General features: G+C 34.8%; 2 protein-coding genes across 2 annotated transcripts; one reads left to right on the forward strand and one right to left on the reverse strand.

Moving 5' to 3' along the window:
• Positions 1-896: 896 nt before the first annotated feature.
• LOC149896039 (uncharacterized) lies at positions 897-15174 on the reverse strand. The gene is made up of 8 exons (XM_090118329.1): positions 14443-15174; positions 11366-11556; positions 10118-10285; positions 8593-8692; positions 5110-5232; positions 4250-4345; positions 2405-2522; positions 897-1987 (listed from the first exon to the last, which is right to left on the reverse strand). The coding sequence occupies exons 2-8, from the start codon at positions 11506-11508 to the stop codon at positions 897-899; spliced, it is 1839 nt and encodes a 612-aa protein (XP_089974455.1). The 5' UTR covers positions 11509-11556; positions 14443-15174.
• Positions 11731-14445, forward strand: LOC149896040 (uncharacterized). The gene is made up of 4 exons (XM_090118152.1): positions 11731-12367; positions 12884-13096; positions 13521-13595; positions 14360-14445. The coding sequence occupies exons 1-4, from the start codon at positions 12322-12324 to the stop codon at positions 14443-14445; spliced, it is 420 nt and encodes a 139-aa protein (XP_089974278.1). The 5' UTR covers positions 11731-12321.
• Positions 15175-16839: the final 1665 nt, after the last annotated feature.

A 16839-nucleotide genomic window follows, 5' to 3' on the forward strand; every position in this document is an offset into this window, starting at 1 on the left:
TTATCAAATGTAAATAACGGTTAATGAATATATTGCTCATCTTCTGAAAGTATTTAAACGATGTTTACTTCCCTGTATCAAGTAATAATATGTCTCAAACCAGACAGTAGAAATTGCAACGGCCGTTGCACTCACAAAACACTTCTGTTTTACTCGAACTGTATTTGAAAATAAGCTTTTTTAAATTAGCGGACGGTGAAAGTAAACGATAATTTTGCCATTTATAAAATTCAAATAGTAATCTAAAATTTGTAAGTGGCATTATTAGCCGTGATAAACCCGACATGTCCGGTCGGTACCACTTTTTAAGATATTTTTGGAAATCAAATTGCTTTTAAACGATTATAAGGCCTTAATTATGAACTACATGCGACGATTCGCAAATAAATGTACTTTTAGATGACACTAAAACTTATGGTACCTTGGTATAAAACTTTTTAGAATCGCTTCTCTAACATCGAAGAACTTGGATGGGGACACGCCAAAAACTGACACTTTAGTTTTAAAAATGATTATTTAAAAAATAGTACGCAATGTTTCCGTGAATTAATTGTTTGCATTTATCAAATTATGATGTATTTAATACTTTTCAAGCATTATATAATTAGCCATCATATAAATTTTACTTGTTATTCGACTTGAAACACAGGGGACAGGCCGAAAGTGAGGGGTACACTTTTTTTTGAAAACGCTCTTATAATACTTATGTAGATGAGGCTCACCAAACCTGGCCCCGCATAATTTTTGTAATCGGACCAGTAGTTCCCGAGATTATACAGACAACCAAACAAACTCCTCAGCTTTATACATTAGTAAAGATTTACTATATCTATTAAGGTATCAGTGGTAACTAGAGGAATGAAATTTCAAATAAAACAAGCATATAACAACACATTTTATTTCTTAACTTTAGACACCGGTCGTACATTTGCCAATGTCGGTATATTTTCTCGACCCGGCTTAATTTTAGATAACTTTTGGTTATTTATCTTATTAGTAACAATTTTAGGCGGAATATTTTTAACTATAGGTACTGGTAAAGCCTTTTTCTTAGCTAAAGGTTCTAACCCTTTGTTTGGGGAAAAGCGCTTTAATCCCTTATTTGTATTAGAATGTAATACTTTAGGCGGGAAGTTATTTTTTAAAACTGGCACAGGAAGCGCAGTTTTTTTGCGTATCAAATCAGAATTATTTTCTTGTACTTTTTTATTATCTGCCTTTTTAGCTGTATTAGTTTGAACGGTCTTCGTTGGCAATATATTTATTTTAGCCGCATTTACATTTGATTTCACTTTTTTCTCTGATGTACTTTTCGAGCTTTCTGCCGTTTTAGTTTTGTCCTTATCTGGTGAAATGTTAGTCTTATTTTCCGTGGTTGTCTTCACAATGTTGTTTTCACCCTTTTTAGCTTTTCCTTTATCCTCTGGCGTAGTTTTACTATTTTTATTTTCCGTAATTGTCTTGACAATTTTATTAGACACTGTTTTAATTTTATTTTCTTTATTTGCCACTGTTTTCGATTTATCATTCACGATCTTCGTAACTTTACTATCTGCTGTTGTTTTTACTTTTTTCCCTGAATGCTTATTTTCCGATTTCTTTTGCATTTTCTGCGCAGATTTTTTCTCAATTTCAGAATTGACACGTGTGTTATTTTCCATCAAGGAACTAGGCGGAGACTTATTATTAGATTCCGGGTTTGTTTTAGACACTTTTTTAGTTTTATTAGGCACATATTTGGGTGGGGCCATCATTTTTGCGTCTCTATCTATTGGCATATCTATATCCATATCTAGTGTTTTAGGTTTCAATCTATCCAGACTTTCTGGATCCGACTGAAGACTCTCATGCAATTCTTGGGTGGGTTTCGTCGCTTCGAGACATGTATTTATAATTTTAGCCAGTAATAATGTACGTTCGTCTGTATTTATTGACGGATCTGACAATTGCCTATGAGCTTGAGTTATAATTTTGATGTAGGATTCGTCTGAAATAAAAAAAAGTTATATCAGTTATGATGTGCCATTTTTGATAACGTTTTTATATAGTACTAGCTTTTCGCCCGCTTTGTCAAAAACCTAATCGCTACATAGTATAAAACAAAGTCGCTTTCTCTGTCCCTATGTATGCTTAAATGTTTAAAACTATGAACGGATTTTGATGCAGTACTTAACACACAATAACACTTTTACATATAACTAGCTGTGCTCCGCGGTTTTACCCGCAGTGCTCCGCTCCTGTTTGTCTTAGCGAGATGATATAATATAGCCTTCCACGATAAATGGGCTATCTAACACCGATATATTTTTCAAAACTGACCAGTAGTTCCTCAGATAACCGCGTTCAAACAAACAAACTCTTCAGCTTTAATATTAGTATAGATTAAAGTGACAAAATAACATACCCATATATTCCAAGTCGAACTTCATTTTGTGGTTGAAAGGCGCGAGGTGTGACTTGAACTGTAGCGTCCATGATATCTCCAAAATGTTCGCGCATTTCAACATGTACCCGCCGTCAGACTGAAATAAAATTTAATTCAAATTCAATAAACTCAAACTCAAAAATTTATTTATAATTAGACTTCTTATAGAAGCACTTTTGAAACTTCATTACATATTTTTAACATTTACCACCGATTCGGAAAGCAGTATCTACGGAGAAGAATCGGCAAGAAACTCCATAGTTGCTCTTAATCAGGTCAGTTTTACAATTTTACAAATTACATATGTAACATCATAATATATTATAGTAATATGCCAAAGAACTGTCCTGTGGTTTTTACGCGACAACCCTATCTATAGATAGGGTTGTCGCGTAATCGTTAAGTGTGCACAGGCGATTATTCCGTAACTATTGCAGATATCAAAAAACTTTAAACTGATATCGAAAGCCAATTACCTAATGAGTAAAATGACAATAATAACATTTAAAAAATAAAACGGGAAATATCAAAAAAAGTTACATTGAACACTCCCATACATTGAATTTTCCATACATTTTGTGCTCAAAGCAAATGTTCGAAGTGACGTCCTCGTTTTGGAATACCATTGTATTCAACATCGAGCTCTGTTTACAGTTTCTAAATGAATTTTATTAAAATTTGCGAAGTAATTTAAGCACAAATTCAAAAAAAGAACCAAAATTTTTCATATTACATGTTTAGGATAGTCATATCTCATACTAAATGCATGGGAGTGTTTGGTGTAAAATTTTTGGATATGTCCCGTTTCATTTTTAAAAAGTTATTGTTGTTATTTTACTCATTAGGTAAAGGGCTTTCGATGTCAGTATATAGTTTTTTGATATCTGCAATAGTTACGGAATAATCGCCTGTGCACACTTAACGATTACACCCTGTATAAAACTCAAAGGTGACTGATATAGTGATCTATCGACGCACAGCCCAAACCACTGGACGTATCGGGCTGAAATTTGGCATGCAGGTAGATGTTAGGACGTAGGCATCCGCTAAGAAAGGATTTTCCGAAATTCTTGCGGAAACGGGGAAAAACGGGGACGCACGTACAAAGTCGTGGGCTGAAGCTAGTAAGGTAAGCCTTTACCCACCTGTGCCTTGCGAATTGCTATAACATTCCTCGAAAAATCGTCTATCCAAAACAGTAACAATTTCGTTATTTGAACCAGTTGTTCCCGATATTTTTTCCACTATAATAAACTAGCAGTCCGCCCCAGCTTCGCCCGTGGTACTTTCTCTCTCCATAAGAACCATCTTCGTACTTCAAGGAATATTATAAAAAAGGAATTAACGAAATCGGTTCAGCCGTTTTCGTGTCATGCGCTTACCAACACATTTTGCGATTCATTTCTATATGAATGAATGAAAAGCGGCGGAAAGCTGGTATTATCCCTACTAATATTATAAATACAAAAGTATCTCTGTCTGTCTGTCTGTTACGCTTACCCGCATAAACCTCTCGACCGATTTTGATGAAATTTGGCACAAACAATCTTTAGAGTTTGAACCCTGAGAAAGAACATAGGCTACCTTTTATCAAAGCATCACGCGGGCGAAGCCGCGGGCGGAAGCTAGTTACTTATCTTAATATATATAAATCTCGTTTCACAATGTTTGTCCTCAATGGACTCCTAAACCACTTAACCGATTATAATAAAATTCGCACACCATGTGCAGTTCGATCCAACTTGAGAGATAGGATAGTTTAAACATGTAGGTACCACGGGCGAAGCCGGGGCGGACCGCTAGTAATTATTATAAGATACACACCATGGGTTCCATGAACAAAGAATCAGCATATTTTTGCGCCAACTTAGCAAGTGTTGTTCGCCTCGAGCGATGTGCGACCGCGTAGCTTCGTATTATCTGCAAATATAAATAAATAAAATAAATATTTCACACACGGCACGATCTGATCCCATACTAAGCTTTCGCTTGTGTTATGGAAACAAGATGGCTGATAAACATACATAAATAATTTTAAATAAATACTTTAACACCCAGACACAGAGCAAACATCTATGTTCATCGCACAAATATGTGCCCCGGGTGGGAATCGAACCCACGTCCACTGGAAGGCAGAGCCACTACCAACCAAGCCAATAATAAATATTCATAAATTATACATTTTTAAACAATAGAAAAAATTCTATCACGAGCCGGGATTCGAACCCGCATCCTTTCACGCCAGTCTTTAGAAATTTATATTTATAAATCATAAATTACGAGCTTTCCGCCCGCGGCTTCACCCGCGTTTAGAAAATCCCACATAGTTCCCGTTCCCGTGGATTTCCAGGATAAAACCTATCCTATGTGTTAATCCAAGTTACCCTCTATATGTGCGCTCAATTTCATTGTAATCGGTTCAGTAGTATTTGCGTGAAAGAGTAACAAACACACACACATCCTCACAAACTACTTTCGCATTTATAATATTAGTAGGATAGTAGGATAGAATTTTAATATCATAAAACCAAAATATATATTCTTAAATTAGTTTTAAAAAACTAACACTTTTTAGATAGATAGATAAGAGTTCAAAAAAAGAGCGTGTGTACCGAGCACACGTGTCAGTAGTGAAACTTCTTAAGCAAGATTCAAAGATTAGGTTTTTTAAACTATAACTATACCTCAATAGCGTGGCTCGGCTGTTTCATTTTTGATAACGTTGAATGAGCCAATTCTATCTCATGCGCCTTTTTAACTGGCAACACTTGCAGCGCTCTGTACGATATTGGAGCGAAAACACTGTCCTGAAAAAGAAACCATTAAAAAAGTTGATTTATTTATGCTTTTTTTCCTCTGAATAAATAACAAAATGAGACTTAACCTAGGATATATTGTAATAAACGACAGCCTTATCGCTAAATAGCGATTTCTTCCAGACAACGAGAAATTAAATAAAGGATAGTAAAGTAAACTTGAACATTTTATAAATAAAAATGCTAAATAACTTTATGAATAAACTAGCGGCCTGTCCCGGCTTCACCTGTGGCACATGTTTACGTTTTTTCCCCGTGAGAACTATCCTCGTACTTCAAGGAATATTATAGAAAAAAGAATTATCGAAATCGGTTCAGCCGTTCTCGAGCTTTGCGCTTTGCAACACATTTGGCGATTCATCACTACATAGTAAATAAATAAATAAATAAATAAATATTATAGGACATTATTACACAAATCGATCTAGTCCCACAGTAAGCTCAATTAAGGCTTGTGTTGTGGGTACTAGGCGACGATAAATATAATATTATAAATACATATATAGATAATAACACCCAGACCCAAGAACAAATAATTGAGTTCATCACACAAATATTTGGCCTGACCGGGGATCGAACCCGGGACCGTCGGCTCAGTCAAGGGCGGATCCAGCCTTAGTGCCAGGGGGGGGTCACATAGACTTGGGCAATTTTCAAAAGCTATATTTTGGTAATTTAATTGATACGTAGATTAAAAAATAAATAAATAAATAAAAAAAAATAGTCAAGTGCGAGTCGGATTCGCGAACCAAGAGTTCCGTACAAACATTTTTATATATGTTTTAATATTAAATTTATGCTTTTTGCAATTTTTCCTTTATCTGTGCTATAAGACGTAAGTTTCTATTAAATAAAGATTAAATATCAAGATTCTGTGTTCACGGGAAGTACCCTGTAGGTTTTGATTCCTGGCAACACTTTCGAATGTTGATAAGCATGAAAATTTCATTTAATGTATGTTTTAGCAATTTTTCCTCCATCTGTGCTGACACAAGTAGCACAATACCTATAGATTTTGATTCCCTTGCGATAATGTCGAAATTTGCGATAATTTACAGCATAAACGGCTGTATCTTTTGATTGCGTTGGCTTATAAGTTTGATTTTTTCACAGCTTTAAGGAACCGTAGATTTGAGTATTCGGTATGAATTTTAGATTAATACCACCACGCGTTCCTGAGAAAAAGGGTCTTGACAGGCAGACAAACTTGAAAAATATATATTTTTTGCAATTATTCCTGTATCTGTACTATAAGATGTTGCTTTGTACCGAATTTCAAGATTCTGAGTTTACGGAAAGTACCCTGTAGGTTTTAAGTTTTGATTCCCTTGCGAATGTCGAAATTTGCGAATTTTTTCGGCATTTACGGCTGTATCTTCTGATTCGTTGACATAGAAGTTTGATTTTATTATAGCGTAAAGGTATTATAGACTTGAGTTTGTGGTATGAATATATGTATACATGTCAGTTAATACAGCGTTTATGAGTAACAGGGTTGTACCTAAGTTAAAAAATTTTAAAAATATTTTTTTATATTATAATCTAAGGAAAAATTCATGCTTTTCGCAATTAGTAAACAAAGTCGTTGTCTCTATGCATATGTCCCTATATATGATTAAATCTTTAAAACTACGCAACGAATTTCGATGCAGTTTTTTTTAAAGATAGAGTGATTCAAGGGGAATAGTATATAATTTATAAGGTTTTAGATAAAGCGGGCGAAGCCGCGGGTGGTAAGCTAGTCTGCGTTATAAGACGTTTGATTGTACTAAATTTCATGACTCTGTGTACTCGGGAACTACCCTGTAGGTTTTGATTTCTTAGGGAGTGTCGAATTTTGCGAAAAATTTCAGCATTTACAGCTGCAACTTTTGATTGCGTTGGCTAAAACGTTTGAATTTTTCACAGCATCAAGGGACCGTAGACCGTAAGATTTCGACATTAGCAAGGGAATCAATACCTGCAGGGAGCACCCTGTCCCATAAATACAGTCTTGAAATTGAGTAAAAAGTATCGTGTTATAGCACAGATGTAGTAATAACTGCGAAAACCCTAATTATTTAATTAAATGCAATAAAAATATATTTTTTAAATCATTTTAAACTAACAATCCCTTTACTCATGAACGTCTACATGTATTTAATTGATATTCACATCAGAATTCAGGTCTATAATAACTTAAATCTGTTATTTAATTCAAATTCTATGTCAACGCAATCTGAAGAAAAAGCAATTAGAGCTGCATATTCTGTAATTCGCAACTATACTTGCAAGGGAATCATAAATCAAAACCTACAAGGTACTTCCCGTGAACACAGTCTTGAAATTTGGTTAAAAGCAACGACTTAAGCACTTACAAGCACAGATAAAGAAAAAAATTCTTTAAACAAAATTGTAAGACTCAACATAATGAAAAAATATGTTTGCTCGGAGTCCTCGGTGCGCGAGCGCATTTGGCCGATTTTTTGTTGTAATTTGACTGTATTTTCTAATTGTTCATTTAAGAAAAAATGCTATTTTATGTCTTATCCACGAACTGGGTTATTTCGATATTTGAGGTTTTGTGTGAAAAGTGTAACAGCAAAAGTTGTAGAAAAAAAATTAAATTACATACAACTTTACCATTACACTTTATTCCGCAGTTATAGATTTTTTCAAAAATCGAAAAACCTGTTTTTTGTCCTTAAATTACGACCACAGGTCGACCCTAATAAACTATTTCTATAATTTTTGTTATATTCTATTCCGTTACCGTTTATAATTGATTTCATTGTTCTATATTACTTTTATGTCTCAAAATTCAATAAAAACATCATGTTGAACAGCATTAATTTGTTAATTTAAAAAAGTTAATATTAAATTAGTGGTCCACTTAGGTCGTGGACCTAGCCCAGGGGGGGGTCATGACCCCGTGACCCCCCCCCCTGGATCCGCGCTTGGGCTCAGTAGGCAGTTACTTGACCACTGCGCCAACCGCGTCGTCATAGTAAAAACAAAGTCGTTTTCTCTGACCCTTTTCTATGTCCCTATGTATCTTTAAAACCGCGCTACGAATTTTGATGCGGTTTTTTAATATATAGTGATTATCAAGTAAGGTTATAGTATACTAGCTGTGCCCCGCGGTTTCACCCGCGTGGCTCCGCTCCTGTTGGTCTAAGCATAATTCTATATAGCCTATAGCCTTCCTCGATAAATGGGCCTATCTAACACTGAAAGAATTTTTCAAATCGCACCAGTAGTTCCTGAGATCAGCACGTTCAAACAAACAAACTCTTCAGCTTTATAAGTATAGATTAGGTGGGCGAATCCGCTTACGGAAAGCTAGTTTTTACTATTGAGATTAAAACTTACCCCTTGATGCACATAAAATGTGATGGAAAACGGTACAAGATCAATCCTGCATTCCGCCAGAACTTGTTTCCACAACCCCGGCGCAGTAACCGGAGGCTCACTGAAATATTTCAGGAACAGATCTCGATTACTTAGACCCGTATTAATAAACCCATATCAGAATCTATACTAATACATATTATAAATGCGAATGTAACTCTGTCTGTCTGTCTGTCTGTTACGCTTTCCCGCATGAACCTCTCAACCGATTTTGATGAAATTTGGCACAGACAATCTTTAGACCCTGAGGAAGAACATAGGCTACCTTTTATCAAAACACCACGCGGGCGAAGCCGCGGGCGGAAGCTAGTTGACTATAAAAGTGAAGTCCCATGTCCCCTAGTGGGGTAAGGGGCAGATGTATTACGCATACATCTGTTTCCCTGATCGATTTTCACTATCGATTATCAGCCTTCTGTGTCATGCTAGACCGATAATTTTTTTTTTCTTCGTCTCCACCGGGAATCGAACCCAGAACCCCTCGGTTCTACGCTCACGCGTCAACCACTGTACCAAGGTGGCGGTCAGCAGAATTGACTATACCCTTACGTAAAAATTAAGGCTGCTATGGTCAACTAGAAACAAAACTTGAGTTGTCGCTTGGGGTTGCGTTATCAGCCGAGTTTAGTGTTGATTATTATACAAAACTCGGCAGTTAAATACTAGCTGTCCTGGCAAACATTATTCTGCCTTAGTCTTATCACTTGACAAATTGAGCAGATTATATCATCACTACATAGTATAAAACAAAGTCGCTTTCTCTGTCCCTATGTCCCTATGTATGCTTAAATCTTTAAAATTACGCAACGGCTTTGATGCGGGTTTTTGACGTGACAACGTCTTATAATTCGATAGAGCCGGCTGCACGCACGAAAAAACATGACTCATGCGGCGTTACCTCGCTCTGAGGCGTTCCATGTAAGGCTTGAATTAGTGCAAGCGAGAGCGCGGAACGAGCGACAAAGGAGCACAATTATAGGCTGTTGTCACGTTCAACTATCGTCAGTAAACCGACTTTACAGACAACCAATTTTTTTTTAATAGATAGAGTGATTCAAGAGAAGATTCAAGGTTTTAGTATATAATTTATTATGTTTTAGACAAAGCGGGCGAAGCCGCGGGCGGAAAGCTAGTAGATTATATATAGACAAGCTTTCCTCCCGCGGCTTCGCCCGCCTTTCAAAGAAAAACCTGCATAGTTCCAGTTCCCATGGGATTTCGGGATAAAACTATATGTCTGCTAAATTTCATTTTAATTGGTTCAATAGTATTTACACGAAAGAGTAACAAACATACATACACATACATCCACCCTAACAAACTTTCGCATTTATAATATTAAGTAGGATTATATTTTAGTACAAAGTAGGGTTGTCACCATTCTTTGAAATAACTTTGTCCATTTCAAGAGGAGTTGATTACATACAAACTTACAAATGAACTATGAAGCTAATAAGTAATATAAGTATGACATTTTAACACTTACTTCTCAATAACTGGGTCCTCTGTTAATATATTAACTTCTGACTGAACAACGATCACATCGGTAAGTTCCTGTGTAGCTTGGAAGCAGGTCTTCAGCATGACTTGTTGCAGTTTCAATTCCGATATAGACTGACTGTCGTTCACCGAGAACTCTAAATCGGAATCTGAACTGCAAAATTAATTGGAATAGAATTGTAATGTATACTAATATTATAAAGCTGAAAAGTTTGTTTGTTTAAACGTGCTAATCTCGGGAACTACTGGTCTGGTTCGATAGCCCATTTATCGAGGAAGGCTATAGGATACATATAATCTAGCTAAGACCAACAAGAGCAGAGCACTGCAGTAAAACCGCAGAGCTCAGCTAGTTCAATATATAAAATTTTTAATGAAAGCTTATCAAAATATTACATTTAATAGGCAATGTATTTATACTACTAGCTGTGCCCCACGGTTATACCCACTTCGCTCTACTCCTATTTGTCATAGCATCATGATCTATCAATAAGATCTAAGATTTCTTCGATAAATGGACTTTTTAACAGGAAATGATTTTTCAAATAGTACCCGGGTTATACTAGCCCGTACAAGGGGAAAAAACAAACACTTCAGCTTAAATAAATAAGTAGTAATATATACCCTATATACAGTGCCGGTGTAAGGGCCACTGACACCCCGGGCGAAAATATTGTGGCGCCCACTTGAGGTGTTCTGAAGGTTTGCACCAGGAGAGGCAAGAGACTCCAACTTCAGACCTTGGCGCCCCCCAGAATTTGTCGCCCTGGGCCATCACCCCCTCTCGCCCCCCCCCCCCCCCAACGCCGCCCTAACGCCGGCACTGCCTATATAATACCCTCATAGGGGGCAGTGGGAACGTATATGGGCTCATGATGATGATAGATAATCTATAGCAGAAGAGTTTGATATTATCCACTAATCTCAGGAAATACAAGATCGATTTCAAAACTTCTTTCATAATGAGATTATAGGTAAGTTGTCGAAGATAGGATTATAGTATTAGCTACTATTATGTATTCTGTGTTTATAGGTAAGTTGTTGTGTTGGTTTCCCCGTGTGTCTCCGCTCTTGTTGGTCTTAGCGTGATGATATTATAGCCTATAGCCTTCCTCGAGAAATGGGCTATATAACACCGAAATAATTTTTCAAATCGGACCAGTAGTTCCTGAGATTAGCGCGTTCAAACAAACTTTATAATATTATTATAGATAAAAATACATTAACTCCTTACCTATCACTATCATAAAAACTAGAACTGTGCTTGAAAGTTTTCGCCTCTTCTATGCGTTTCTCGTAATATTTAATTTCATTTTGAAGTTGTTGCACTCGTGCTTCTAATGTTTGTTTCTTATTATTTAATAATCGACCAGCCATTATAAACTCATTTATATCTATTTGTTCTATCTTCCTTATAACGTATTTTGAATAAACCCAGGCTGTGCAATCTTAGAACATTTTACCGTGCAACTGGGCGAAAGTAATGATACCAAATTGAAAGAGCACCGTCATCTAGTGACAAGTCCTACAGTGAATGCCTTTTTAATTTTGTTGTATTATAAAACCATGTATTTCCGGTTTATAGATACAGATGGCGCTTGTTGCTGTTAGCCGACTAAGTTGAAAGTACGGTTTTAGTTCATTACAGCTGTAGTGACGAAGTGACCATTTTATTCTTGAATCATTATAATCCGTATGGTGGATGCTAAATGTTACCATTCAAAAAAAAAAAAAATTTTAGTAGTTTTATGTTATCATCATTGTATATATTTTGAGATATAGTTTAAACAAATAAATTATAAAAACTGCCATAATTTTAATTTAATTTAAAACAGTAAAAACTTGATCTAAATAATTAACAAAATTCGCGTCGTAGTAGTTATTTTGTACTTTTTACTTGCAGTAATGAAACAAGCTGTCAACAATCAATGGCGGTCTGTCTGTCGTTAGTGCCGGTTGTTTTTGTTGATAAATTCATCAATTTATAACCTAGTGCTTCTCCGAATCTCCGTAATTCTTCAAGTTGAGCCACTGCTCCTTGGGTTTACGTCGAGTGTTTTCATCAAACTAGTGCTTCTCCGTGAATTCGTTGAGTTGAGCCCTTGCTCCTCACGATTAGCGTCGAGTGTTTGTTCTAGTATTTTTCGAGATAGAGACTCTGAGACTATAGTGCTTCTAAGTGACATTACCATGTCTAGTAAACGTTGTTGTGTTCCTCAGTGTGTGGAAGTCGAAGGTACGTAACCAGACTGTTTCAAACCTGATACCAAACCAGTTCATACGCCCTGTCTTTGCACTGGTGCAATTTGAAAGTAAAACATGGCCTTTTGAAAGTAATGCGCGTACAGACAGGCTTATTTCAATACTCAATACATTTATTGCATTCCACAATGTGAACATGAGGTGTGGCCCTGACGAGCATAACAACCCACTGACCAAGGGCTCTTATAAATATTTGTTTCAAGCTCATGTATTATTATTTTTGCATTACATGAGCTTGAAACTTCTCTGGACGTCATTATTTTTTATTAAGAAAGGGGGTTTATTAAGAAAGTGGGGTATGTACATAGAAATATGCCTGCAACATAATATAATGAAAAGTACACAAATAGTCTCTATGCATTTAAACTGTCTTAAAGATAAATATAATGGAGAAGATGCTCTTAAAAATAATAATTGAAGTAATTCTATATCATAGGTCTGTCACAAGTTTTTTTTCTATAAATGTAATGCTTAAACTCCTTTTTTGCAGGCTCTTACAGAGTTCTTCATTGGTTTCCAAACCCTGATAAGGACATTGCTCGTTTCCGAACATGGGTTCATGCTATTGGAGGAGAAATTTTGAGTCTGAGCAATGAAAATATTTATAAACTTCGTCGAGTTTGTCATGCTCATTTCGAAGAGAAATATTGTTGCCGTTACAACAAAATTTCTAACATAGCTGTTCCAACATTACATATGCCAGGTTGGTAAACTATGTAGCTATATAATTGTCTATTAAATCTATAGTAGCTAAGTATATATTTTAGTAGCTATAGGCTTTTAATGTGTCATAATAATTATGGCACCTTATGTTATTGTCATAATATAACATTAAATTGAAAATAAATGTTGCATGTATTGTATCTAGTAAAACATTACTATAATTTAGAAAGTTTCATCAGAATTAACCTGTTCATTTCAGGAAATTTGAATTAGAATTTGGAATGGAAGATAATATTTATTACCCTTAGGATTTAGAGATATTATTCAGTTTGTTCTTGAATTAATTCAATGTGTTATTCAACATTATTTTTTACAACAGAGAGGTTGTTTCTTTCGTTTCTACACTTTGGTAGAAACAAAACGAGATTTTGAACTTATTAAAATTGTCTATATTATTTTTGCAGGACCTTTATCAAAATTTATCTGCACTGATAGAAAACCATTGAGGGAAGTTGAAAATTTACCTTCTACTTCAAAAGGTCAGTACCTACACCTAAACTTCACATAAAGGTGCTAACACAGCAGTTGTGTAATGAAAATGAAACATTCTATAATCTTATAGAATGTTTCATAACACTTGTTGTCTGAAAGTTTCAAGTTGTTTTGTGAGAAAATCTTCAAAAGTATGTAAATTGTAACAAAATATTGTCATGTTACACAATGTTTTATAACATTATAACTGATGTGTCAACACTTCAAGAAGATTTAAGGAGATAATGTTACTTAGCATGTCTATTTTACACTTGTAATTTGACCAGAACTGCTACAGTGACTGAAATAATGCTCAGCCAAAGTAATACTATGTATTCGTAAGTGCATATATTATTTTTGCATGTTTTGTTTTACTATAACCTCTACAACTTTTAACCCAGCTGGTAATAACTTGGTTTAAGCCCATGCTATCAGTTCCTGGCTACCTAGTTAGCCAAGCAAAAGCAATACATGCAAAAAAATATGTATTTCTTAGCCATACACTTCAATTTTGATTTAAAGTAACTATCTGAATAAGTTTTTCTATAAATTGGCATTTAAAGGATAAATGCCTGTTATATATATATCGGTCCCTACACACAAACTGACAGAAAAGTTGATGTTTACAGGAAAGCATTTTTAATTTTCAAACTGCTCTAAGAATTATTTTAAGAGCAGATATATATTTAATTTAATGCAAATTTATTTCATGCAACAGCAAGCAGCAACATAAAATTCATTTATAACAATTTTCCTATTGTGTTTGTTTCAGGACCACTATCACTTCAAGATTCCCAAAAACCATTAAAAGAAAATGAAGCACCTATATATACCTATATATATAAAAGTACTCTGTGAATAAACCTCTGTGGACTTTGTTTACAGTTTTATTTTCTGTTTCGTAACGGCCTGTCTCTGTCTGTTGACAATTCAAATTCATTTAGTTTTTTTTATAGGGCCATTGAATCACAACAAACATGCCATTCACGAGATCAATTGAAGATGCCATTCACGCAAGGAACTCCCAGTCCAGACTTATGAATAAAAATAACTAAGATAAAAAAACCGACTTCAAAAACGGAAAAGTAAGAAATAAAAAAGATTTGATATTATTAATTACTACATATTATATTTTAGATGTGATATTTATTAAAAAGGTTTGATGTCGGTGCACGGGCTTAATACTAAGTGCTTAGTGCTTGGCACCGACTTCAAACCTATTTAATAAATAGCACATCTAAATAATATGTAGTAATTAATAATAACAAATCTTTTAACGTTTTTGAAGTCCTTTGTTTTTAACGTAGTTTTGTAGTTTCTATTTAACACTTTTTAGTGTATATTTCAACACGAATCAAACGAGCCCAAACTCGATAAAGTTGAGTCAATATATTACTGAGTTCCTATTGTCACCTTCCGATTCCACGATCAAATCAGCTCTATATCATGATAATATTTCATCGCTATCCAATTTACATACGTATACTAAATTTCAGCTCAATCGGTTACCGGGAAGTGAATCAAAGTTACTTGCTACATTGCAATTAAGTCATCGAGACCGGACAAAAATGCTCATAAAATAAAAACAAGCGGGCCTATCCGAATAAAAAACCAATTCGACACCATTCCGCATCAAACAAAAAAAAAAGAAACCTCGGAGTAATCGGTGTACATACATAAAAAAAAATATACCGGCCGAATTGATAACCCCCTCCTTTTTTTTGAAGTCGGTTAAAAACGACACGAGACACATTTGTACTCATTTGTACGTGTATTCGTTAGTATGACTTATAAATAATAAAAAATATTACCTGAATTGATTTAAAAGTGATTGATCATATTTTTTGCTTCTCAGGCATCATTGTCAAGAATTTACACCAAATTATTGTTGTTAATTATGGGAATATGGGTTTTGATATAATAATCTGTGGTTTTAAAAAGAAATAGTCTATAGTCTATGGTATCCACTGACCACTAGCCATCGGGCAATTCGGGCATCGACAATCGACAATCGACATTCGAATCATATTCGAATTTCGACATTACTCCGGTCGTCACTTTTTTCATTTTCATTTCGAATTTCTCTCTTTTCCTGTGCTCTTTCTAGGAATTAGGTGGAATAATTATTATTTTTGTAGAGAAGGAACTAGAAGAAATATATACCTAGTTTGGTAGATTTTCATGTTCCTTATCAGTTAAAGTGGTCAGTGTTGTGATTTGTGAAATAATGTGTTCATTTGAAGGCTTCAGTCCGTTTTAGAAACATTCAATTTGTTAATAAAACACAAAAGTGATAGCATAACGCGCTTTATCTAATTCACAAATTCGCAGTTCGCAATTTGGTTCGCAAGTGATATCTTCAGAACTTGAAATGTTCAAAACCCATAGGAACCTAGTCTTTTTCTATATCGAGTACAAATCTATTCCTCAAAGTCTATACTGTATGTTATATTACAGCTTAAACAACCCAGTCATAATATCTCGACATATCCTACGAATAGGGTTGAAGGACCAACCCTTACTTTTGGAGACTTTGTATGTGGAAAAAAAGAAAAACTCAATAAATTTTTAAATTTATATTTATTTTGCTTTCTAGCAGCATCTAATATATTTTTACAGTTTTGACATGTAAAATCGAAGTTTGTGAGTACTTGTAATTCTGCTTTTATTTAAGAAATACTCATTTGGTTTCTTTCCTTGCTCCATGCTTGTTCTATTATGCTGAATATATGTTTACAAGAAGCATTAGAGACAGGAATGGAAAGAACAAACGTGACCATTTTTTTCAATTTAGAACAAGGATTTCTATCTTTCAATTTAGTAAAGAAGTCAACCCAGCGTAAATCAACTCGCATCTCTTCAACGAGATGTGGCTGCATCTCCCGCAAAATTCAAAACTCATTGTAAAGTTTGTCGCTATCTAAGTCAACATTTAACAATTCCTGGAGTCTAGTAATTTCTGACCATGTCATTGGTGTTTTTAGAGATAAAATTTTCATTGCTTGATATTCCGGATCATCAAAGTTGTACCACTTTTCTAAGTACAGTGTAAACTCTTTATAACGAAACTCAAGGGACTGAGCATTTTTTGTCGTTATAGAGAGTTATTGAAAAAAAAAAAAAAACAAATTAACAAGAATTTTTAATATAAGAATTTTTAATTGTATTTATGTCTTAGATAATAAATGCTTATACATATAAATTATTGTTTACACATATAGCCTGATAATTTCATCTGTCGTTCTTTGCTAT

This window comes from Colias eurytheme, chromosome 29 (genome assembly GCF_061535395.1).
Source record: "Colias eurytheme isolate Ceu_HAF_F1 chromosome 29, ilColEury1 Martin Lab GWU primary, whole genome shotgun sequence".
Lineage (NCBI taxonomy): Eukaryota > Metazoa > Arthropoda > Insecta > Lepidoptera > Pieridae > Colias > Colias eurytheme.

Bases quoted from the DNA above. Each gene is read 5' to 3' on its own strand.
- LOC149896039 (XM_090118329.1), bottom strand. From the start codon at position 11,508: ATGGCTGGTCGATTATTAAATAATAAGAAACAAACATTAGAAGCACGA. The intron at 4,346-5,109 runs GTATAGTTATAG...TTATATTTGCAG, and splicing joins AGCCGAGCCACGCTATTGAG to ATAATACGAAGCTACGCGGT. The intron at 1,988-2,404 runs GTATGTTATTTT...TTTTTATTTCAG, and splicing joins GTTCGACTTGGAATATATGG to ACGAATCCTACATCAAAATT.
- LOC149896040 (XM_090118152.1), top strand. From the start codon at position 12,322: ATGTCTAGTAAACGTTGTTGTGTTCCTCAGTGTGTGGAAGTCGAAG. The intron at 13,097-13,520 runs GTTGGTAAACTA...TTATTTTTGCAG, and splicing joins TCCAACATTACATATGCCAG to GACCTTTATCAAAATTTATC. The intron at 13,596-14,359 runs GTCAGTACCTAC...TGTTTGTTTCAG, and splicing joins TTTACCTTCTACTTCAAAAG to GACCACTATCACTTCAAGAT.